The sequence below is a fragment of the Tenrec ecaudatus genome, chromosome 12 (genome assembly GCF_050624435.1).
Source record: "Tenrec ecaudatus isolate mTenEca1 chromosome 12, mTenEca1.hap1, whole genome shotgun sequence".
NCBI lineage: Eukaryota > Metazoa > Chordata > Mammalia > Afrosoricida > Tenrecidae > Tenrec > Tenrec ecaudatus.
In genome coordinates, this window is record NC_134541.1 from 87817196 (window position 1) to 87844071 (window position 26876).

Consider the following 26876-nt stretch of genomic DNA (forward strand, 5'->3'; position numbering starts at 1 on the left):
TGAATCTAGAAGGCAGTATTCATATTATTTATATTTTATAGTGGTGGCAAAGAGTCTAGTGCCAGTCTTGAAAGTGACACTTATGACTTACGTTACGGCAAATTCAGAGAAAACATAATACAGTTGTGTGTAATGTGCTTTCCCCAAATGCATTTTCAGAATTACACAAAAATCTAGAAAAATTAATTTTAGATCCATATATTCTGATGCATCTAATAATCATAAGGATATAAAGTTATTTCCAACCATTATTAGATTTTTGGTTCAGAAACTGGAATAAAAATTAGAATTTTAGATTTTATTTCTGTGCCTGGCAAAACTGAATTAATTTTCAGTTCCATTATTAATATTTTGCAAAAAAATTTTAAACATAAAATGATTGCATATTGTGCAGACAACACGAACACAAATTTTGGAGGGAAAGCAAGAAGAGATACAAATAATATTTTTTATCAATTAAACAAAAACCTTAATGAAAACATTATTGGTGTTGGTTGTGCGGCGCGCATAATACATAACGCCATTCAAACAGCTGCTAATTTGTTGCCCATAGATGTGGAAAATATTGTTATTAAAATATATTCTTACACAACGGCTGGAGCCAAAGTGGGTGAACAAGTAAATGTGGTGAAGAAAGCTGATGGTGCCCGGCTATCGAAAGAGATAGTGACTGGGGTCTTAAAGGCTTGAAGATAAACAAGCGGCCATCTAGCTCAGAAGCAACAAAGTCCACATGGAAGAACACACCAGCCTGTGTGATCGAGTGGTCCCAAAGGGATCAGTTACCAGGCATCAAAGAACAAAAAATCATATCATTGACTGCACACCTCCATGATAGGATCGCTGAAGACAAATGGGTGCATAAGCAAATGTGGTGAAGAAAGCTGATGGTGCCCGGCTATCAAAAGAGATAGTGTCTGGGGTCTTAAAGGTTTGAAGGTGAACAAGCGGCCATCTAGCTCAGAAGCAAAAAAGCCCACATGGAAGAAGCACACTGGCCAGTGCGATCACGAGGTGCCAAGGGACCAGGTATAAGGCATGCAAAAATAAGATATGTGTGTGTATGTATGTGTATATATGTGTATATGTATATATGTATGTGTATATATGTATATATATATACCATATTAAATGAAGGGGGAAGTGCAGAGTGGAGACCCAAGGCCCAAGTGTCAGCCAATGGAGATCCCCTCATAGAGGGGTTTAGGAGAGGAGATGGGTTAATTAGGGTGTGAGGTAGTACGATGAAGAACACAGCTTTCCCCCAGATCCTGGATGCTTCCTCCCCCCAACTACCATGATCCGAATTCTACCTTGCAGGGCTGGATAGGACAGAGGCTGTACACTGGTACATATGAGGGCTGGAGGTACAGGGAATCCAGGGTAGATGATACCTTCAGGACCAAGGGTGTGAGGGACGATGCTGGGAGAGTGGAGGGTGAGTGGGTTGGAAAGGGGGAACTGATTACAAGGATCCACATGTGACCTCCTCCCTGGGAGAGGGACAGCAGAGAAGGGGGGAAGGGAGACTCCGGATAGGGCAAGATATGACAAAATAACGATGTATAAATTACCAAGGGCACATGAGGGAGGGGGGAAAGGGGAGGGAGGGGGAAAAAAGAGGACCTGATGCAAGGGGCTTAAGTGGAGAGCAAATGCCTTGAGAATGATTGGGGCAGGGAATGTATGGATGTGCTTTATACAATTGATGTATGTATATGTATGGATGGTGATAAGAGTTGTATGAGTCCTTAATAAAATGTAAAAAAAGAAAAGAGGAGAAAAAAATGATTAGGGCAAAGACTGTACAGATGTGCTTTATACAATTGATGTATGTATATGTATGAACTGTGATAAGAATTGTATGAGCCCCAATAAATTGTTAAAAACATATATATATATTCTTATTTCTGTATATACACTGTGCATGTTGAAATGCTTAAAGAATTTTGTGAAACTGCAGAAGTCAAATATCAGAAAATACTTGTATACAGTAAATAGCTCTGGTTATCTCTTTTGCCAGCAGTCGAAAGAATTTTGAAAATATACACGATCCTTTGAAATCCTACTTTCTATCACAGGATAAATGTCCTAGAATTTTAGAAGAGTTTTTTTTTGCAAAGATTCTTCAAAAATTTGCCTAGGGTTTGTACACAATCAAGCAGCTCTTTTTCAAAATGCTATAAAACTTATTGAAGGTGATAAAATTTTGGTAATCGAAATAGCAAATGAAGTTTATGATTTAAAATTTCGGTGTCAAGAGCGGTTAGAAAATAATTTTCTTCCATTAACTATCCATAATAGTATAAGCCAGCTAGAAGAACAAGGTGCACTAAATCGTGCAGATATCGTGAATCACATTAAAAAGTTCTATAGTAACTGCATAGATTATTTAGAAGCGTGGTCAGTACATTACAATGATATAGAACATTTCCATTGGGTTACATTAAAACAAGAGCTTAATTGGAATGATGTGCAAAAATCATTCGATCATATTACTCAAAATTTCCCATATAGTAATATTTCTGAAAATGATCTTTTTAATGAGGTATCACTTAAAATATATATTGATAAGGAAGAGGTTAAATTTGGGCATCAGCAAAATTCACAATAGAAAACAAATGGTTAGAAATATTTCATCATTTTGAAACAAACCATGTTCCATACAATAACGTACTAAACATTATGGAATATGCGCTGTCCTTACCAGGAACTAATGCTGCGACTGAACGTGTTTTTTTCTTTGGTAAATAAGTTGTGGACATCAGAAAAATCACAATTATGTGTTGAGACTTTGAAAGCCATTTAATGTGTGAAATATAATTTAACAAATTCTTGTGAAAAATTTTAAACAACGACAGCAATCTATTAAAAAATTTACTCAAATGAGAAATATGCCAAAGAATGAAATACGATACATAATTTTCAGTGTATTACATTTGTAAATTATACCTATGTTGAATTTAAAATATATATATTACAATACTATTTTTGCATTCTATGAAAATTTTTGTTGCTCCATATTGACCAAATTTTTAATCAAGAACCCAAGAAGCCCCCCACCCCACCCCTAGTCAATGGTGTCCCACTTTACCAATGTTAAAATCTGGTCACCTTAATGAAAGCTCCTCTCAACATCTCTTTCCATGTTTTTTTTTTTTTGGTGTGTGTGTGTGTGTGTGTGTGTGTGTACCTCCTTGTATGTCTATTCTTATATTAATATCAGAATATTTTATTTTTTCAGAGTATTTTATTTTATTGACATTTTGAACTTAGGAAATGTGGGTTCTGCTTTCTTCATTTTTCAGGGTTGCTTGCCTATTTAGGGCCATTGCAACTTTAAATTGCATTGCCATTTGAGGATTAGTTGATCAACTTTGATAAACATGGCAATTCAGTTTTGCTTTCAGTCCCTTTGGGTTCCCACCACCCTCAAGTTGATTCTGTTAATAATGGGCCTATGTAGGATTTCAGAGGCTGTAAATCTTTACAGGAGCACACAGCCTCATCTTTCAACCACAGAGCAGCTAGTGGACTTGAATTGCCAACCTTGCAAGTTAACAGATCATTGCTTACCTGATAGCAATTTACTGTATCATTTCAATATATTGACATTTTACTGTATTTAGTTTTCCAGTCTAGGAACATAGCATTGCCCATTGCCTTTTTATTTATAGGCCATCCTCAGATAATAAGCAAGTTCTGTTCTTTTGTACATAAAAATTTTATACATAAAATTTGTACATAAAAAATCTTTATCAAAATAATACAGCAGTGGACAGTGGAAAGTGGGTGAAGGGAGACATCGGAGAGTGTAAGATATGACAAAATAATAATAATTTATAAATTGTCAAGAATTCATGGGGAAGGGGGAGCAGGGAGGGAGGGGGGAAAATGAGGAGTTGATACCAATGGCTCAAGTAGAAAGCAAATGTTTTGAGAATGATGAGGGAAACAAACGTGCAAACGTGCTTGACACGATATGTGTATGGATTGTGATAAGATTTGTACAAGCCCCAATAAAATGATTTAATTATTAAAAAAATAATAAAACAGTAATACAAATAATTTTGATGCACCGAACATAACATCCATTTGTTAGTGTAGACCATAGTAAGTACCATGACAATAGGTTTTATAGAATGGATTCATAACTACAGGTTGTATATAAATTGTTTGTAACCCTGGGACAATCTTATACTAATGCCAAAAAAATCCCCAAATCAGAAACCGAAATGCACAATTCTGCCAACCCATCAATGAGACTGAATTTTCATGGGAGCAAACAGCCATGTATTCCTCCTGGGAGCAGCTGGTGGATTTGAAGAACTGACCACTGCTTAGCAGCCTGAGACCAACGTACAACACCACGAGCACTTCTTGAACTTCTTTCAGAGTGTTCTGTAGTTCTCAGTGAATGCTTATTTCCCCTTCCTATTTATATGTATTCCTGGAGAGTTTGTTCTTTCAGATGATATAATGATTATTTTCCTTTCGTTTCCTCTTTCATTACTGATTTATAGAAGTCCAATAGAGTTCTATGTGTTGATGTTGTACACTGCAACTTTGCAGAATTCTTTTATTAGCTCTAATTGCTTTCGTAGGAATTTTTAAAATATTTATTATATAAGGACTGTCCCATTTGGGAATAGAGGTAGTTTTACTTTTCCCTTCTTAGTTTGGACATCTTTTAGCTTTTTTCTTGTCAAATTGTCTGGTTAGAACTTCTAGTACAGTACAGCGGTGCAGTAGGGATCTGGAAACACAGGGAATCTAGGAAGGACGAACCCCTCAACACCAGCGGTGGGAGTGGCGACACCAGGAGGGAAGGGGGTGTAGAAAGGGAGAACCGATCTTGGAGATCTATGTGTGACCTCCTCTCTGGGAGATGGGCAATAGCAAGGTGGGTGAGAGGAGACGCCGGGCAGTGTAAGATAAGATAAAATAATTATTTATAAACTATTAAGGGACCAGGGGGAAGCGGGGAGGGAGGGGGAGGGAAAAAATGGAAACCGAGCTGATTCCAGGAACCCAAGTGGAAGGCAAATTTTGAGAATGACTAGAGCAACGAATGTATAAGGGTGCTTTGCTCAATTGATGTATGTATGGATTGTGATAAGAGTTGTATGAGCCCCAATAAAAAGATTTATTAATTAAAAAAAATCTTCTAGTACAGTATTGAAATAGCAATGGTAAAAGCAGTAGGTTACCTTGTCTTAATCCTCATCTTAAGGGTATACCTCTGAATTTTTCTCCATCATATTAAAGAACTTCCTCTCCAATTTTTTTAAATCATTTTATTGGGGACTGGTACAACTCTTATCACAACCCATGTATACATCCATTGTCAAGCACATTTGTACATTTGTTGCCATCATCATTCTCCCTCTCCATTCTTATTTTTGTTAAGGGTTTTAATCAAGAACTCATTTTGGACTTTGTCACTTGCCTTTTTGTCCATTAAGATGATCATGTGATTGTTTTTCTTCTTTTTATTAATATGATGCATCACACTTAGTTGATTTTCTAATGTTGAACTGCCTCTGTAAACCTGACTTGGTCTTAGTGTATAAGTCTCTTACTATGGTGTTGGATTCAGTTTGTTAGTATTTTATTGAGGATTTCGGCATCTAAAGGAATATTGATTTATAGTTTTATTTTCCTGTGGTGTCTTTCTCTGACTTTCATACCAGGATGGTGTTGACCTCATAGAATGATTAGGGAATGTTTCCTTTTCATCTGTTTTTTTTTTTTTTGAAGAGTTTAAGAAGAATTGATACCAATTCTTCTTTAAATGTTTGGTAGAACTTCCCAGTGAAGCCATGCGGCCTAGGACTTTTTACTTTTGTTGTGAGAGCTTTTGATGACTGATTTGTGATTTGGTCATTTCACTTGTTATAGATTTTTTGACATTTTAAAATATCTTTTTCATTTACTTTAGGGAGCGTAGGTGTTTTTTATCTAGAGATGCTCCAGAAGGGAGGCCTCATAATCTGTTTCCAAAAATGTGTTACAGTTTGGAAAACCCAGTTACATTCTAATCTGTCCCCGTGGGGTTAGTGTGAGTTGGGAATGGTTCCAGGACAACTATCAATACAAGTAACTTTGGACTTCGTTTGCTCTTCTCTTTCTAATTCTGTAAATTATAAAGGAGCCCTGATTGCAGAGTGGTTATGCATTGGGCTATGAATCCCACGGTCACCAGCCTGTTCTCTGGAGAAAGATGGGGCTTCCTGCTTCCATAAAGAGCTACAGTCTTGGAAACCCTAGTGACTGTGAATCAGAATCAACTCATGGGATTGAGGGTTTTATTTTTTTTTCTCAAGTTTTAAGTTGTAAAGTTAGATTATTGATATAATTTTTTTCTCACTTTAGATGTTTTTCATTGTTCATTTTCCACTGAGCACTGCCTGCACTATGCCCTTTCATTCTTCATACTTTAAGCTTTCATTTTCATTTGAGTGTAAGTAATTTCTGATTTTTCTCTTGTTTTTTTTCCTTGACCCATTTATTGTTTACTAGTGTATTGCAAATATTCTACATAGTTGTGTATTTTCCAACTTTTCTTCAGTTATAAATTTTGACTGTTACTCCTTTTGGTCTGTGAAGATACTTTATAGGATTTCAGTCTTAAAATTGGTTGCAACTTCTTTGTGATCTAGCAGATGGTCTATCCTGGACAATAATTCAAGCTCACAGGAGAAGGATTTGTATTGTTTTGATGTTGGGTAGGAAAATTTTTTTTAATGCTTTCCAATTTTATATGTGGGAGCATTTTCAGGTTTAAGGAATGAGATGTTTTGCATTAGTAGAATGTTCTGATATAGCTAAGCTTCAAATACCCAGATGTCTTTCAGGCATTAGATGATGAGTAAAATGGAATGTAATTGTACCATTTTTTGTTTGTTTGATGGCCCAGGATAATTTTAACACCACCACCCCTCTCAAGTACTTTGACATAATAATTTCGTCTTCTGCTTGTATTTTGTTTTTCCTCATCTTAATGTTGCTTTAGCTGTTAGTGTTCTTAATTCATCCTCCAATGATGGTTGGCTTCCAGTAATTTCCATTGGGCTGATAAAGCAATAATCCATTTTGGAAAGATTCTCTATTAAATAAAGGCAAGATGTTGAGTGAAAGACCAAAATGTGTTGGCCCTGTGTCTTTTAAAAATATTATTGTAAATTGGGAGTTTATACATATATCACTTTGTCTTGACTGATTTCTTCATATATTGTATGTAGGGACACTATTTTAATGGATGACAGTTTTTTAAAGTAAGTTTCAACTTCTGAATAGAGAATTTCTACTGTAATGATTTTGGATAAGGAGCTCTATACATTTATTATTGGTATCATCTTAACTCGTTTTTTTCCTCTCTGATTTGTAAACAGTCAAAATTTGCTGTGTGATGTCACAATTGTGGCTGAAGACATGGAAATCTCTGCTCACAGAGTGGTTCTGGCTGCTTGTAGCCCTTATTTTCACGCTATGTTTACAGGTAGGATATATTTTAGCTTATGGGTATTGTTTTTAATTGATCTTTTATTTTCATACCATAGTTTTTCTTGCTACTAATATTTTCTTTTTGTGTGTAAAATTAGGTAATGTAATGGAAGAAAATACTCTTACTACATTCTGAATGTCTCCTCAAGTTTATTTTTCCTTGTGGTCAGCAAGCATAAGTTCACATGCATACATACTCAAAACTATTTGCTCTACTTTTTCCCTCTATCATTATATTTACCTATTTTTCCATAGTTTACTATTCTATTATTATAGATTTTTGTCAACTTCTTCCTTTTGCAAAAGAAAGGCCCTTTTGGTATTTTTACATTTTTTCAGGTGATTTTAATTTTTCTACAAGTATTTACCGTGACTATAGAAATATTTCCTTAATGGCCTTGATTTGGAAATCTTATGAAACCAGGGTGGTTTATCGACAAGCGTAGATTTTACTTAGACAACTACAAAAATATGCAGAATGATGTTAGAACTTGTGGGAAAAGACATATATGTTCATTACACTTCAATTCAAGTCCATATATATGTGTATAGATGATACATGTATAATATATAGAGAAATGAAGTTACTCACTAATCTATCAATGAATTTCCAAGTTTTGAGTAGTAGTAGGACAAAAAGAAGATACCTTTACTGGGAATACAAATGTTATGTAAAAATACAAAGCTGTTCATACTTTAGTAACTATTAAGTATTCCTTGTTCCTAACATTTTACTACAGGGAATACTAAAACAACCCCAGCTGGCTCTCAGCCTGCAGTGGCTTATTGGGTCGTGGAGGAAGAGATTGCTCGTGTAAGTGAGCAGTAGGGTATGGAGGTCTCTGTGTAAAAGCAGTGGTGTAGATCGGGGACTGTGATGGGGAATGTGTTTTGGGAGCGCATTCAGAGGCATATTGGCAAAGTGCTGAAAGGGGGTATCTGACATTTCTTGAAACCTAGTGGTTGTAACGGATTTGACAGATAAAGACAAGTACGGATGTAGAGAAAATGTATTTAGTAGAAACTTTCCATCGTGCCTCTCAAGAGAGTCTGAAGCCTCTCTCACATTTCAACCTCCTGCAGTCCTGCTGTTCCTAAGGAGAGTTAAATTAGGAATGTCTCAAGGAGAGTGGAGGAGTTGTGGACCAATTTTATACAAATTTTTTGGTGGAGTACCATTGGCTGAGGCCAATTTGAAAAGTCAATATTAATATTTTAGGACCAGTCAGATTTTTATGTCCTGCCATTCATTTCAGTTTCTTGACTTATAGCAGCAGTTCTCAACTTGTGGGTCGCGACCCCTTTGGTGGTCCATTGACCCATTTACAGGGGTCGTCCGATTCATAGCAGTAGCAAAATTACAATCATGGAGTCGTGGCATCAGGTTGAGAACCACTAGCTTTATAGCTTATTTTCCCCCAAGGACTGTAAGAAGACTTAGGTGGGTAAAAAGAGGAATTGAACAGGAATTCCCTAATGAAGTGCTGTCCCCTGTAGATGGGCTTTCCTCAGAGGACACTGCTCTTACTATTTATGGTACAGGAATTAGGTTAATGTCTTGCCAAGAGAAAGGTATATGGTTTGAAGAGATAGTGTCTCATAATAGAATTTTATTTAGAAGCTCATAGAAGAGAACTACTCGTCCAGGATGCCTGTACTCAGTTTTTCTAGGTGCCCTACCATGCACAGAATTCTCAAGAATTTCCACAGAGCAGCAGGGAGTTCTGGGAAATGTGTCCAAACTCTCCACCTTCCCTCAGCAGTCTCATTTAACTGTTAGCACTACTGGGTCTTTGGGAAACTCACATGATCGGTCTATGTATGAGTGCTCCATTGGAAAACAAGAACAATATTTAGTTCATAGGGTTTCTGTGAGGATAAGTGAGTGTGTGTGTGCGCGCTTGTGACTAATTTGGATAGTTTATTTTCAACAAAATAACAAAATTATAGTGAATAACTTTGAACTACGGGATCAAGAATCTTACCTTTCTCTTCAAAAAGAAGCACTTAGGTTTTCCAAACGCCAAGTGTTAGGTATCCAGAAAATTGAATGCTAGAGAGAGACCCGGAAGCTTGTCATGTCTTTAGTTTTCTTTTCTTTTTATTTAAAAATATTATAATATAAACCATACTTCAGTTTTCCCCTCTTCTTTATAGATCTGCTGAGTTTTCCCTAATGAAGGGAATAAGGCTCTAAAAACTTTCTGTTTTTGTAAATATTTCTAGTACATCTCCGTTAACTGGTAGTTGTTAATTGGAGTTCAAGCTGAGAATGCACTTTCTATACTTGGTTAGATTTTAGATGGCTATTTGCTGAAATGCAAAACCAGACAATTACTCATAGTGATTCTGTGTGGGGCTTATGAGACCAGAAATCTTTACAGGACTAGACTGCCTCATCTCCTACCCTCAGAAGAGCTGGTGAGTTTGAACTGTCAACTCTGTAGTTGCAATCCAGTGCCTAACCCACAGCCCCACCAACGTTCTGTTTTACTAAGGCAGAACAAAATAGGGATGTTATGTTCATTCGTGGCACATTTAAAATGCAGATTGCATTTGTTACAATTTTACTGAGGTACATTTTACATATAATAATTTTTCCCATTTCAAATGTATAAAGATTTTTAGGAAACTTTCTGAGTGTACAACTATTGCCACATATTACTTTAAAAATAACTTTATTTTCAAATAATGATTTTGAGATTCACCTTTATAATAACATGTAGCACTGGCTTTCTCCTTTTTCAATGCCAAATAATATTCCATTATGTGTATATTCCACATTTGACTGTTCACTCACCAATTATTGGATATTTGGGTTGTTTACAGATTAGGATTTCTTGGAGTGGTGGTGCTGCTGGGTAAGCCTTAGACAACTAGCTGATGTTTCAGTTTCAAACCCATTAATGCTCTGAGGGAGAAATATGAGACAACCTCATAAACCCTACTTAGAGTTGCTATGAGTTGGACTAAGCTTGATGGCACTAGATTTGGCTTGGCTAGGAGCTTCACTATCAAATATTTGTGTGGAAATACATCTTTATTTCTTTTGGGTAGTTACGTAAACATGGAATCACTGGGTCATATAGTAAATTTATATTTAAATTTTAAAAGAATGGCTAAACAGTCTGTCCCATTATACATTTTATATTCCCACCAACACCATATGAACTCATTTTGCCATATCCTTGCCAACAATTGGTACTATCTATTTTTGTTTGTTTGTGTTAATTACTTGGTGTCGTGCTTACAGGTTGGGCTTCTAACCTCAAGATGTCAGTTTGAAACCACCAGCCACTCTGAGAGAGAACGACAAGGCTTTCTATTCCCTTAAAATAGTTGAAATCTCAGAAACCCACAGAGGGCATTCTATCCTATTTTATAGGGTTACTCTAAGTGGGCATTGACTTGATGGCAGTGAATTTGGTTTTTCAGAATGATTAATGACCTTTGGCACCTTTTCTGTGTTTGTTAGTTATGCTAAACTTTCATGGTTCTTCAATAATAGATACTGTTTACCTTTCTGGTGATCTTTGCACTATTTCCTGGGTTTTAACCCAGTGTGGAATTAACAGTTTGGCAAAAATTAGGTAAAGAAAGTACAGAGATACAGTCCACATGGTTTAGTGTAAATATTTGTCAAAATATGAGTTAATTATCTGTTTCTCATGGCCTGAATTTCTATTACACTCTATTGTAAAAAACAGTGAAGATAATGAATGACTCTTTGGAGACTTGTTTCATTAAATACCATGTGTATTGTATAGTCTCGTGCTCATTGAACAAGTGTTGACAGTATTAGGGTATTTGTCATGAACTCACCTGTTAGGAAATGGAGAATAATCAGATGCTCTTTCTTGGCACTTGTTTTTAAGTTCCCTTAAATTATAGGTAAACTTTTCATTCAAATTTATATCACCTAAAAATGAAACAACACAAAACTCTTGTTACACATCATAGTTGCAGGTCTCTGGGTTGAGAAGGAAGGTGAAAAGTAATTCCTTGTTGTACTCACACTTTGTGAGATTTGGACCAATTTAGAGCATGTCTCAATTGTTTTACTTGAGAAAGAACTTTTCAAGTTGGATTCTTGTGTTTTAGAATACTGTGGCGTTTTAAAGGGGTTTAGAATTTTGTCAAGATTTGTTTAACACATACATTTGAAGTTTACTTGGTGCCATGGGCTAAAATTCATAGGCCTTATGAGAAATACAAAAATATTGCTTTTACTGAAATTACATGTATGGAATGTTTTAAATGAAATGGATCCTAGGGTTTGATGTCATCAACTTGTTCACTTTTTAGAACATCATAGTGGATCGATGACGTTATCAATTTGCACCGAACTTCAGAAGCCCTGATTAAGATAGAAATGTTTCTAGCAACATATATATCCTTAAGCTCTTAATATTTAGAGCATTCCATTTCTTTCTGAAGACAATTATACAGGTTTATTAGAACAAGTGCTTAGCTCAACCTTCTGTGTTTAGTCGCTGTCTAATAGATGCTTATTGACTTAAATCCTTCATTGCCAAGCTGCTCATGCTCAAGACAGAGTTTTATTTTTTGTTTTAAGATACTACATTTTACATGGCCTTTGCCTTTTTCACTTATCATTTATCTTACAAATATTTATTGGGTAGCCATTAAAAACTAGGCATTGTGGGATATAGAAAAAACATTTGATTCTTGCTCTTAGGAAACTCAGGGATCCAGATGGGACGAACTAGGTGAAAGTGTGGTTTATAACAGTGAATTTGCTTACAGTATCCAAGCATATTCAGAGTGAGAGCCTGACCACCACCACCCAGCCTTGGGGGGCGCGGGGGTAGGGGTTGATTGTGTCACCAACAGGTGTCACCTGGAGAGGGTGCATCTGATTCTTGAGGGAAATGCAGGAATTACACTAGGGGGTAGAGGGACAGAATTGACAAAACTAGGTATGGGCATCAAGGTAAGATATTCTTTGGTGTTTGTGGAAAAGTTGTACTTAAAGGTTAGAAGTGGGAGATAGGAGACTAGACAACAGGGTTCTGGGCCTTGCAAGTTTGTGACCATGTGATTTGAAGTATTTGAGTGCTCCAGTCATTTATAATCTGTTCACAGTCTTGTGTGCCCATTCATAAGCTCCAGAAAGAGTGGTTCGCAGCAGAAGTGCCTCACATACATTTAAAAATTGTTCTGCAGTCTCAATCCTCCTCATTTTCCATGTCAGTAAGAGGAAACAGTAGAATTTCCTGTAGCAGCAAACACTTTAACTCAGTCCTCTTTCTTCCCATGTAATACAGTTGGATTTCTTCCTTTCTAGGAAGTAACAGGGTAGTTTTTGAGGTATTTTTACTCTTAGAAAAGCAACTTCTTTGTCCCATCTCATCAGCGGTAACCTCCAGGGGAGCAAGCAGCATGTAGTTTATGTGCCTCACTGTCATTCTCTCTCTCCTCCCATGGTTTCTGTCTGCATCATTATGGAGTCCCATCGGTTCTTTGACAGAACAAAGAAGCTGTTAAAAATCTGAAGGATGTTGCTTCGGATTTCTTACAGGCGTTGGATTAAAGTGAAAGTGACCACTGGTGGCCTTTTGTGTCATGCTTCTTTTTATTTTATTTTTATTTTGAAACTTCATGGAGTCTGGGACTAACCTTTTTTGCTGAGAGTGCCTTAAGGCACTTAACATCAGTTTGCTTTCCCCACCCCCAACTGGTACAGTTCATACTTGTGTTTGTTACCTGAAAGTATGATGGTTCAGTATGTTCAGAGGTGCCTCAGAAGAAAGCCCTGATGACCACGCATTGAGAATCCTATGGTTGGTCATTTTTGCTCCAATATACATGGGATTACGAGTGAAGTCAGTTCGACAAAGGATGGTTCTACTGGTTTTAGTGTTAATTTCATTCTCCTTTCCCCAACCATTTGGTTGATAATTTATCAAAGCTGCTTTCCATCTTTGGTTTAAGAGTTGTTTTTCCTATTTTTTGCTTTTCATGAGAGACAGAGTCTTATTTATGGGCCCTGATTGCTTACGTTAACAGGCATTAGGAGTGAGATCTTCTAGCCCTTGTTAGGAAGCAGTAATATAGAAGAGCACCTGGTTTTAGTAAAAAGTGGTGGGGATGGGATGACTTCAGGATGAAGTTACCACAGGTGACAAACAGGAAGTGAACTTGGTCTGGTGTAACATGTCTTTACTGTTGAGCAACCCTTTTCCTGGTTCCTCTTTGACTCTGTTCCTTTCTTTGCATTCTGATAGTTTCTACAAGAGGGTTGTGTCCTCCCATTGAGGGCAGAGTCCCTGGGTCTGCTCCCTGTCATGTGGGTCCATGGTAACCATTCCAGAGCTTGTTGAATGAATGGTGCCAACTTAGTGAGTCCTTTTTTTTATCAAGTAGTCATTGTCATTAGCTGAAGGTGGTAATGTCTTTACTCTTCCAGTTCTTAGTAGAAATCCATAAAGAAGAAAAACAGAATTACTCCCAAGCATGAACAGCAAAAGAGCAACTGCTCTTACAGCCCCAGGATTGTATTTAATACAGCTAAACTTTGGGATATGTGCATTGTTATGATGTGATTTTCAGTTATAAATGGGTGACAGACTTGCATTTTATAATATGGCAGGGAGTATAGGAGGGTTTTGTGATCTTTAAAAAGTGGCTGACGGGGGTAAGAAGGTGGTGCTGACCAACCCAGGAACAGGAGCAATAAGTGATCCAAAATCAGTAGCAAGGAGGGTGTGAGAGGCCTGGTAGGGATTCAGCAAGGGCAAGGTAACCGAGAGAAATTACTGAAACCCAAATGAAGGCTGAGCATGATAGTGGGACAAGAGGAAAGTAAAAGAAAATAGAGGAAAGAACTAGGTGACAAAGGGTATTTATAGAGGTCCAAAACTGGAATGTACATATGTAAATATATTTATATGAGTGTAAGGAAACAGATCTACATGCATATATTTATAGGCTTAGTATTAAAGCAGCAGATGGACATTGGGCCTCTACTCAAGCACTTACTCAATGCAAGAACACTTTATTCTATTAAATTGGCATTCCAGGATGCACACCTTCCCAACAAACTTGCTGAAGAAAAAAATGTGTGCATAATCAAATATGGTGAAGAAAGCTGACAGTGCCCAGCTATCAAAATATATAGCGTCTGGGGTCTTAAAGGCTTGAAGATAAACAAGCAGCCATCTAGCTGAGAAGCATCAAAGCCCACATGGAAAAAGCACTCCAGCCTGTCTGACCACAAGGTGCAGAAGGGACGAGTTATCAGACATGAAAGAACTAAAAATCATATCAATTGGTGCCCACCTCCCTAATACAATCAATGAAGATAAATGTATGCTTAAGCAAATGTGGTGAAGAAAGCTGATGGTGTCCAACTATCAAAAGACATAGCGTCTGGGGTCCTAAAGGCTCGAAGATCAACAAGTGGCCCTCTAGCTCAGAAGCAACAAAGCCCACATGGAAGAAATACACAAGCCTGTGTGACCATGAGCTGTCGAAGGGATCAGGTATCAAGCATCAAGGAATAAAAAAATCATATAATTGAAAATGTGGGTGAGTGCAGATTAGAGACTCAAAGCCCATTGGCAGCCAACCGGACACCCCTCACTGAAGGGTTGTGGGAAGGAGATGAACCAGTCAGGGTGCAGGGTAGCAACGATGAACCATATAACTTTCCTCTAGTTCTTAAATGTTTCCTCCTCCCACTATCATGATCTTAATTCTACCTTACAAATCTGGCTAGACCAGAGGATGTACAGAAAGCAACTGGAAACACAGGGAATCCAGGACAGATGACTCCTTCAGGACCAATGGTGAGAGTGGCGATGCCTGGAGGGTGGAGAGAATGTGGGTGGGGTAGAAAGAGGGAACTGATTACAAGAATCTACGTATAGCCTCCTCCCTGAGGGAAGAACAGCAGAGAAGAAGGAGGGGGACACACTGGACACTGTAATATATGACAAAATAATAATTTATTAATTATGAAGGGTACATGAGGTAGTGGGCAGTGGGGAGGGAGGGGGAAAATGAGCAGCAGATATTAAGGGCTTAATAGAAGGCTAATGTTTTGAAAATGATGATGGAAACCAATGTACATATGTGCTTGACGCAATGGGTGTATTATGGATTGTGATAAGAATTGTATGTGCCCCCAATAAAATGATTAAATTTAAAAAATAGTGGCTGATGAATTTGTCTGCTAGGCGCATCGGGTGGCAAGAAGATGAATTTACCTAACTTAGTATGGGTATTTTCTCAGCAGCTCCTTCACTGTTACTCCTTTGTGTTTAAGGTGAGATGAGTGAGAGCCGAGCAAAGAGAATTCGAATAAAAGAGGTTGACGGATGGACCCTGAGGTTGCTAATTGATTATGTTTACACTGCAGAAATTCAAGTTACAGAAGAAAATGTACAGGTAAGAGTAAACACTTCACACACTTAGTTCTTTATATAGGCCAGGTGTTTAAATTTTAAAAAGCAAATAAATGTGCCCACACAATATTCATTCTGTACCCAAAGTAATAAGACTTCTTTTTAAAACTGTATTTCAAAGGAATGTTTGGGATGATTATGTCTTTTTAATGCTTTTGATCTCAGTATCTTTTATACTTTTAAAGTTCTAAGATACAAAATGTTTAGTTCCTTGAATGATGCTTGTGCTTCTGTGAAAGCGCTTTCATATTCATTTATAATTAGACATTGATGCTGCCCACAATTTTTCTTTATTCCTTTGAAGGTAAGGTCTACTCAGGATGTTTTTGACTGCTAACAGCCTCTGCATCTTTCACTATTTAAAACCTCCCCCACACATGAATTTACTTGGAATTTAGCATTGCGTCTTTTCAATAGAAAGAACAAATGTTATATATAATATAAACATCTAAATAATGTAATTGTATAGGGTTGCGATACATGAGTCAGAATCAACCTGACAGCAGACAGTAGCATCAGCATATGGAGTAAACAGTAAAACTCCCTCCTCAAAACTGCTCTTCCCGTACTTGTCCTGCCCGTGCGCCTTGGTCCAGTGTCCTCTTCCAGAGGGTAACCTTTGATCTTAGTTTGGTGCGAGTTCTTTCAAACCACTTTCTGCACATTTATTCACACACACACACTTTACATGAATTTGCTATTCTTGTGTGCGTGGCTTTTCAGTGAACATGGTATGGTGTCTTAGAGATCTTTAGATGTCAATACTTATGAATCCAGGTCATTCTTTTTTTTGTGTGTGGGAGGCCATGTAATTCTTCACCTTCACAAAATTACTGCAATGAATTTTTTTATATTTACATTTATCCATTTCTTAGAGTAAAATGTCTCAAGATGAAATTGGTAGATAGTGAGTATATGAACATTTTATTTTTGATAGATATGCCAAATTGCTATTTTAAATTATTATTCATATTCTTTCCAACAGTAGTACTGTGCTTTTAGGCTACAGAAAGAACAAGGAGAAAATGCTTAAGAAATATTCTCCAAATTTTACTTGCCCAAATAGGAAATTGTGGGTCCAGCCTGGTAATTAGTTGAACTGTGCTATAAAATATTGAATTTGAATACTGAACTCCTTGTAGTTTTAATCTGCTAAGACATGCTGTCAATTTCTCAATGATTTATTAACAGTTGTAAATCATCTTGGTGATTTTTTTAATAGATGACCTTATTTGCCTGTACTTGGAAGTCCTGTGAATGCCCTAAGCATTTGGATAACCCTGGTTAATATTGGAGTTGTGCATGAAAGCAATTAATTAGTTACCGGACATTTTTTAACATGAAAGAGTATTTAGGGTACTGTATATACTTGAGTATAAGCCGAGTATTTCAGCACATTTTAAATGCAGTTTTTGTGGTAAAATTAGGTGCCTTGGCTGATATTTGGGTTGACTTATACTCAAGTATATACGGTATGTCCTGAGAGAGCAGTAGGAGAGCCTGGAGAGCCTTATTTATTATCTTCTTTTTTGGGTGGTGGTTCTTATTAGCTGCTGTTGAGTCACCCTTGATGTATGTTGACTCAGTGCACAGGTTGGACTGTGGTGATCCACAGGATATTCAATGACTGCTCATCAGAAGTAGATTATCAGGTCTTTCTTTCTAGTCAGTCTTAGTCTAGAACAGGGGTTGGAAAACTGGGGCTTACAAGCCATATGCAGCTCTTTCGGTACGTACATGTGGCTCTGAAGTAAAATAGAAAAAAGTTAAATGATATTTTTCAATTAATGGTAATTTCATTTGTTTGTAAACATATATTTATAACTATTGAATAATTTTTAATTTGTTGTAAGGAACAGGATTGTCCCTTTTGTCTCAAAAAGTGTGTCAATCCCTAGTCTAGAAGATCCATGGAAACCTGTTCAACATCAGAGCAACACTAAGTGTCCACACTGGATGAGTTGTGGCTGTACTTGAGGCCCACTGGCTGGGAATTGAACCCAGCTGTTCTGCATGAAATGGGCAAGTTCTATTGAATCATCACTATATACTCTTTCTCTGCACTATTTATTGGATTCTGAGGCATTATTTTCAATAAGAGTTTATCTTGGAGTTTTGTTTTCCCCCTTGTTTTATCCATTTGCAGCATGGACTTCATTGTGTCTTGTATTTGACCTTCCACAAATGATTTACTGATGAGTTTCTGTGGGCCAAAGCTGGTGTGGAATTGCAAAAGCTTATTTTGTCCAAAAAGACTGAACCCTGAGAGCGCAACCCTGAGTACTGTTTGTAGTAGTTGTATCTGCCCTAAAATATAACCTAGAAAACATTATGAGACAATTTCACAGTGTTGCATGAAGTCACTGTGAGTTGAAATTTCCAGGAGTGCATTTAACAACAGAAAAGAAACACAGGTCTTTCTACTCCTATAAACAGTTACAGTCTTGGAAACTCAAGGGCAGTTTACCCTATCCTATGGGGTTACTATGAGCCCTTATCAACTTAGTGGCAGTGAGCTTTGAGTATTCCCTTTATCTGTTTATGTAACTGCCTCTTGATTCATTTATAGGTTCTGCCTGAGCACATGAAGTGCTCTGGAATTCCAATTCTTCTCAAGGCTACACACTTTATAATCCATACAGAGTGCCTTTGCATAGTCAAGAAGATACAAGAATATCATTCTGATATTCTTTGCTTTCATCCAAGATCCATAGGATGTCAACAATGATATTGCTTCTTTTATATCCTCTTCTGAATCCAGCCTGAATTTCTAGCAGCTGCCTATGGATGTCCTGCTGCAACCATTGTTGGATAATCTTCATCAAACTTTTACTTACATGTGATATGAGAGATTGTTGTTCGCCAATTTGCACATTCTGTTGGGTTACTTTTCTTTGGAATGGGTACAAATATGAATCTCTTCCAGTCAGTGGGCGAGGTACTTGTCTTCCAAATTTCTTGGTATCCAAAGGAGTAACCCAAGCCCCCCAAATGGATTTTCCGTCCAAAACTTTGTGTTTAAATTTTTCAACCTTTTCACCTTCAAAGTAATCTCCATTACACTGAATATGTTTGTCAAATCGACAATTCCATTCTTGGAAACATTTTGCAAACTCATCTGTTTGCATGATTGACAGCACCTCCCTTGTTGTTGTTGTTTTCTTCGCCTATTCTACATCATCGAATCGCTTTCCTTTAATGTCCCTCTTCATTTGTGGAAACAATAAGAAGTTGCAGAGTGAAGTCAGGTGAGTAAGGTGCATGGGGCAAGGAAGGCATGCTGGCTTCTGCTAAAATCTGGCATACTGAGATAGCTGTGTGAGCAGGTGCGTTATTGTGGCAAAACCAGTCACCCATCTGCAACAGATCAGGCCTTTGTTGTTGCACACTGTTATACAACCTTTTCAGAACCTCTAAATAGAAAGCTTGATTAACAGTTTGACCTGGTGGAACAAATTCCAAATGCACTACAAATGAGTCAACATTTTTGGCCGTTCAAGATCTCCAGAATGAGGTTTGGCATCAATCAACATTTCACCTTTTTTGAAATGAGAAAACCACTTGTACCTTGAGTTTTTCCCTTAGTGCTGTCCTTGTAAGCTGTGTTCAAAATCACAAGAGTTTTGCGGAATTTTTCCTGAGCTGGAAACAAAATTTCACAGCCATACGCAGTTCTCTTAAATCAGCCATCACGAAAAACGAAGTTCAAGCCAAACTGCTTTTATAAAAAAAAATTCACTGTGACCAGAGAGAACCTTCCCAGGTGATGCTGCTGGGCACACTCAGAGTAAGTTGCTTGATGCTTCCCTAGCAGGAAAAATGCATACCATATCTCCTTTCTGCCCAGTGCAATTCCTGGGTTTTTTTGGGTTACCCATTGTAGACAAGTGAGGGTTTCATCAGCTTGTTGAAACGCTTCAGTTGGTATTCCATCCAATCCTGGAGCCTTGTTTTTGGCTAATACCCCAGTACACTTTGGACTTCTTTCTTTATTAGCATTGGTTCATGCTCATTTACTATCTCCTGAAATAGTTTAATGTTGATTAGTATCGTGATTGTGTATTCTTTCTGTGTTAGGGTTCTCGAGAGAGACAAAACCAAATTGCTAGTAATTTTATATATATATATATATATATATAGATAGATAGATAGATAGATAGATAGATAGATATAGATATATAACACCAGAAATGAACTGTTAAATTATATACAGATAAATAGATATATAATACAAGAAATGAACAGTTAAATTATAAAGCAGTACAAATGGCTCAGTGCAACTCCCGTGAGAGAGTTGTGAGACACTGGCAGTCCTTTAAGTCTTGAGGGCCACCACTTAGTCTTCTGTAGAGAGAGAGAGCTAGGCTATTATCAGCACCGGCAGCAAACAACAAGGCAGGTCACCAACCGTCAGCCAGGTCACCGACTGTCAGTCTTCAGCTCCAGAGATGTACATTCCAATCATGTGGTCTTAAAGGGACCTCACCTTACAGTGACACAGTTCACAGGCTAGGCGTCCCAGAGGTAGTGCAGCCTCTAAATTGAGGCACAGAACAAGCAAGGCAGCCACATACTGGTCCGATGCTCAAAGAGCGAGAGACAAGAAAGGCGAGGCTCACCGAGCCATTTATCTCTCTGCCCTTCAATTAATCCCACTTGTGTTTATCGGCCAGGATGGCCCAATAAACTATCTCAATTTCCATCTTCTTCTTTTATTTTAAAGATAATTTTATTGGAAGCTCATACAACTCTTTTTTTTTTGGTTAGTTCAAGGATTGTTTGTTGGCCCTTAGGAGTGTTTTCCAGTCTTGTCTGTTGGGGCACCACGCCCTGGCCCCAAAGTCCACTTTCAGGATTCCCTGGGTACTTTGTCACTCCATTCCCTTGCTGTTCCGCTGCACTCCCCCAGTGCTTTGCCTCGGTGTGGTGGGATCAGGTCAGGTGCAATTCCCACACTGTGTCTCGCTCACACAACTCTTATTGCAATCCATACATCAATTGCATCAGCCATTTTTGTTCATATGTTGTCATCATTCTCTTCTAGATAACACTTTTTATTGAGCACTTGGCATCAGCACCTCTTTTTGACTCTTTCTCCCACCCCCATGACCCCTCAATAGATTATACATTTTTATTATTTTCATATCTCACACTGACTGTTGTCTCCCTACCCCCTTAGTTTCTAGTGTCCCCCCCCTGGAGGGGTATGTGTGGTTATGTGTCGATCATGATTATTGGTTCCCCCTACCTCCACTTATCTACCCCCCCACCCCACCCTTCTGGTATCACTATTCCCATTCCTGCTACTGGATTCTATGATCCGTGAGCTCTTTCTCTTATTTATACCTATGTACATGATCCGGTCTAGTCCGAAGTGAGAAGCAGCACTGGGGTCATAATAGTGGGGGGCAGGGGGGGAAGGAAGCCTCAAGGAACCAGAAAAATATTGTGTGTTTCATGGGTGCTTTACTGTGCCCTGGTTGACTCATCCCTTCCCTGTGACACTTCTGTGGGGGGATATTCTATTGTCCACACATGGGCTTTGGGTCTCTGCTCCGACCCCCCTTGTTCTCAATGATATGTTTTTTCATGGTTTGTTTGTTAATGGGTCTTCTGATGCTGTTACCAATCCCAATGATATCTCATGATCAAACAATCTGGTTGCTCTTTCCATGTGGGCTTGTTTCTCTGCTGGATGACCACTTGTTTTACTTTAATCCTTTAAGATTGTTTTACTTCAATCCTTTGTTCTCACCATATTTGCTTATGCACCCATTTTGTTTTAAGCGATTGTACCAAGAGGCTGAATGTTATAGAACAACCATTTGTTAGAACAGAGTGTTCTTATATTGAGGAAGGGTATAAGCAGAGGCTCGAAGTCCATAAACTACCTCAGTGTATTTCCATATAAATATATGTTCATAGGCCAATACCTCTACTTTTATGAATTAATGTATTTACATAAGGACACACCTATGCTTATACCTCTATCCATGGGTTTGCTTCCTAGATCATTCCTCTGGTTCCTTTTACCTTCCTTCTGCCCCATTATTATGCTCACCCTCCTTCTGCATCATAGTACTTCTTCTCAGCTAGATTGCTGTTACTCCAACACCCCCAGGATCTCTATACCCTACTTGTTGTTGATTTTAATTCCCTAGTTGTTCCCCTTTCTATGGTGTTGTTTGCTCAACTCACCCTTCCCCTGCCCCCTTCTCCCCCAAGTCCCTCCAGGACCATTGGTCCTGTTGATTTATCCTCAAGCTTACTTCCCATATCTGTCTTATGTATGTAGGCAAACCAACAATGGCATAGACCAAACAAATAGGAAGCAAAAGATTGAAAAAAAGAAAAGGGGGGAAACACCATACATAATTTCAGGTCTGCCCACTGACCTTTTATGACTATCTCCCCATTGGTCCTGGGGAAATTATGGGAGCTGCCCCTCCTAGTCAGAATCAACTTGATGGCAGGGAGTTTGTGTTTGTTTTTTTCATTATTAGGTTTGCTGATTAACATTTTTGGAGAAACTGAAAAGTTTTTAAAGCATTTACTTAGTTTCTAACTGGATAGCTTTGTTACATGCATTTTTCTCCACAGCTTTTGGATATTTGTTTTAGCTTGCTAAACTTGATCTAAGTGTGAAAACAAAGATAAGTACATTAATAGATGGTGCCAATGTAAGTCAGTGTTCTCGTGCCTGAATTAGTATGAGTGCAGCTTCTGTCTGTGAGAGAACTTACATTATCTTGGATGAGTATAAGATACTTTGGATGGGTGGGCTTTAAACAGTTTATGGACTTTATTTGTTATATAGAGTAAAACTGTTTGAGACAAAAACATGTCATTCCATTACAAAGAAATTTAAATGAAAAAATTTCTAAGGACATTTAGAATCAATTATTGGTATTAATCATTAGAGTGTTTAGAACCATTTCAGGACGGTTGACAATTCAGTATCATGTATTTATTGTATTGATGGAGGCAGGTGAGTTGTTTTGGGAGCAGTTCTATTCTGCTCACATGGTGTTGTCTCCGCAAGTTGAAATTGAATTGATGACACTAACAGTGTCAGCAACTGAGAGCATGTTGTGGTAGTATTTTATCCATCACATATTCCTAAAAGATCAGAACCAGGAGGACCTTACACATGACACACCCTCTTAGTGCAGTTGACCACTTAATAAGAGAAGTTATTAAAGGAGGCATAAGTATTTTTAAAATATACAGACATATCTAAAGAAAACCTGTAAGTGCAAATTTCCCTCCAGTCTTCAATGTAAGACTAAGTATTATCAGTTGATTTGAAGGATCATATTCTTTCTTGCATAAAACCTTACTTTGATACATCAACTACAATTTTTCCAGTTATTCTAAAAGATATCAAGAAGGACTCACAAAGAAATCTCACTTCAGAGTCCTCTTCAAATTATGTAATTTCTGTTTTATTCCTACACAATTGTCTTCCATGTCTTACTTAATTAAAAATAATGTTGTGATACTCTGTTGATTAACTCATTCTAAGGCTTTCAACCACATTTTTCGTAGACCCAGCTCTCTCTTTTTGAAAATGGTTTCATTGGTATATAGTACACATTTGATAAACTTAATAGTTCAGTCATATTAAGAGTTGTGCAGTCATCACCACAGTCAATTACAGAACAAAGCAGCTTCTGTTATACTCACATTTTGCTAGATTTATATGTATTTAAATAAATAATGTGTTTTGAATAATAACTGTAACCAGATTTGGGAGTGTAATTTGGTAAAATGCAGTTCTTCTGGAGAGGCAGAAATGTGCAACCATAGTACGCTTCATAAGGGCATAGGGCAAATGGCTTGCAGGTTGTGTGGACCTTAAGTGGGGATTAGTAAAAAGTGCTCTTGCTGTGTATATTTCTGCATTGGGAAGATTCAGAACTAACATCTCCATTGGTTTTATTAAGAATGTTGATAGTAAAAAAAAAGAATGTTAAGAAAATGGAATAGTACCTGTTAGGTACTAAGTCCTGTGCTGGGTGTTGGCACTACAAAAAAAATGAACAAGTAAGCAAAGCATAATAGAGAACAGATTTATACAGATCTGGTTTTTTTTTCTCTTAAATACGAGGGGATACCCCCTCCCCCCGCAAAAAAACCCCAAACAAACGGAAAATAGCTCTGCTGGGGGGAGCTTTAATAGTATGCATTTTTCCCACTAGGCGAGCATCAAGTAACTCTCTCTGAGTTAATGCACCCAGTGGCATCACCTGGGACATTCTCTGGTTACAGTGAATTTTTGCATAAAAGAATTTTGGCTAGAACCTCATTTATTGTAACAGCCAATTTAAGAGATCTGTGTATGCCTGTGATATTTTGTTTCCTGCTTGGGGGAAAATGCTGCATAAACTGTTGTGGGGTTGAACAGTTTGCAAGGACAGCACTATGGGAAAAGCTCAAGTGTACAAGTGATTTTCTCATTCTGGATATCCCTCAACTTCCTGGATGGACAAAAATGTCAACAAAATTCATGCACTTCTGCTCAAAGACCAACGAGTGACCATTGAAAAGATGGGAAACGTATCTGTAGTAACTTTGATCTCTGTTCAGCAAATTTTGATGGAAGATTTGGGAATGAGAAGGATCACTGTGAAATTTGTGTCTGGGTTCTGACTGACCAGCAAAAACAGTGTTGACTGGAAACATGCTGGGCTTTGACAGACAACTGTAAAGCAGCCCAGACTCTTTTCCCAATGTCATTACTGATATGAGACATCATGTTATTCTTATGACCCCCAAAAGCAAACATCAATCAAGCCAGTGGAAGATGCCATTGCCACCTTGCCCCCAAAAAGTTCACTAGTGAAATTAAAGATCAAGTTGGTGCTCATTTCTTTTTCTTTTTTATGAGAGTGCTAGTGCATTTGGAGCTCATTCCACCAGGTCATACTGTTAATCAGTTTTTCTATTTAAAGGATCTAAAAAGATTGTAATAGTGTGCAACAAAAAAAGGCCTGATTTGTGGCAGATGGGGAACTGACTGATTTTGCTGCCACGACAATGCACCTGCTCACACAACCATCTCACTGTGCCAGTTTTGGCCAAAAAAAAGCATGCCTCTCTTGTCCCCAAACACCTTACTCACCTGACCTCACTCCATGTGACCTCTTTTTGTTTCTGTGAATGCAGAGGGACAGGAAAGGACAGCTATTTGATGACATAGAAAAAAAAGAGGGAGGTGCTATCACCCACCCAAACATACATTGGAAAAATGTTTCCAAGAATGGAATTGTAAATTTTGCAAATGTATTCAGTGTAATGAAGAGTACTTTGAAGGGGATAAAGTTGTCGGTTTGTTTGTTGTTTTTTTTTAAGTAAGTACATTGCTTTGGGGGTAAAAATTCCATTTTGGGAGAGGGTACCTCCTTGTAAAGTGGGGATAATGCTGTCCTTCCTCATATAAGAGTTTGTGGATTATGACTCATTAAATCAGTGATTTAGCTATCTGTGAGTCCTGCTGCCTGTGGCGAATGAGGTCAAAAAATAATTGGGCCAGGAATAAGGGTGCTGATCTGCAACCTGGCACATTGTCATAGCCAACACTCAGTATTTTTTAAACTGCGGGGAAAAATACAGCCCAAATTAAAATGTTGAAGAGTGAGTGACTTGAAGTCCCAAATGAGATGCTAAAGAAGATACAACAGGGATTTGCGGTGCTAATGTGGTTGCGTCCTGTGAGGCTGGTGAGAATTGCTTTGATCTAGAGGCCCTGCCCTGGATAAACACAGATTTCTGCCTTCTGCGGTTGTGTTCCAGCTTCTCTAGAAAGAGCCTTGGAGGCATTTGTAAAGACCACAGCCAAATAAATTCCAGATTCTGGAGCATCTGCATAAGCCAGAGGAGTAAGACAAACAAATCTGGATAAATAAATGAAATAGTTTAAAATTGTTATTCTCCAGGTCACTGTTTTACATGCTGGAAGATAAGATTCTGGAAGATATGCCACTGGTATTTCCATTACCAGCAGGGTGATCCGTGATACACAGGTTTCGTTGGAGCTTCCATACTTGCTCTGAAGAAGTGGCTAGAGCAAACGTTCAGGACAATATTATCTGAGGCAGTGCCAGAAGAAGGAACCTTTCAGATTGTAAAGTACTCAAAATACAGTTTGAGAAGAGTGACCTCTTCCAAGTGGAGTGAACCATCATGATGTAGATGTAGTAGAGCTTCTGTCACTTTGAGTTGTTGAGGTACTATGACATGAAAGGAGAAGAAAGAGGTGGAAACAAATGTTGCACAATTGGAATACGAAATGCATCTAGGAAAAGGAAAAGTAGAGGAATTTACTAGGAATCTAGGAAAAGTAGAGGCTCTCAAAAGGAAATGAGACTCTTGAAAACCAATATCCTTGGTGAGCTAACATGGACTTTTATTAGCCATTTGGGATCAGTTAACCATAGAGGATACTATATCTGGAATGACAAACTGAAACGATCAAAAAGAACATTTCAGTCAGTGATAGATTAATATTCATGTACAAGGAAGACTAGTTAAGATGACTATAACTCAAATTTATGATTTAACAGTAATGCCAAAGAGGAAGAAAGCAAAGATCAAGACACATTGATAGTAATTGGTGATTAGAGTATGAAAAGGAGCCTTGGTGGTAAAGGTTAGGCCATCAGCAGCTCCTGTGAAGATTTCATCTCAGAAACTTTCCAGGGCCGCAGTTCTGTATGCCCCACAGGGAGGATCACTATGAATTGAGATCAATTCAACAGTAATGAATTTGGTTTGGTTTTGAGTTTGCTGTAGGCAAAGTAAGATGATGGTAGATTTTGCCTTGGGTCATTGGCATGGATGAAGGACAACAGTAATACACGAAAAATATTTGCAGATAGAGCCCACAAGAATTTAGATTTGCATGAGAGGGTGGAAGAAGGATAGCCACTTGCCCTCACC

At 37.9% G+C, this 26876-nt stretch overlaps 1 protein-coding gene across 3 annotated transcripts in view; it reads left to right on the forward strand.

Annotated features, from left to right (window-relative positions):
- The window catches only part of KLHL2 (kelch like family member 2), a 152599-nt gene that overhangs the window by 39701 nt on the left and 86022 nt on the right, over window positions 1-26876 (forward strand). For 2 of the 3 annotated variants that reach the window (XM_075564232.1, XM_075564233.1), the window contains exons 3-4: window positions 7395-7501; window positions 15797-15918. In XM_075564232.1, coding sequence (XP_075420347.1) covers window positions 7395-7501; window positions 15797-15918 — 229 coding nt within the window. The remainder of the gene's footprint in view (window positions 1-7394; window positions 7502-15796; window positions 15919-26876) is intronic. The other variant, XM_075564234.1, reaches the window with a different exon arrangement.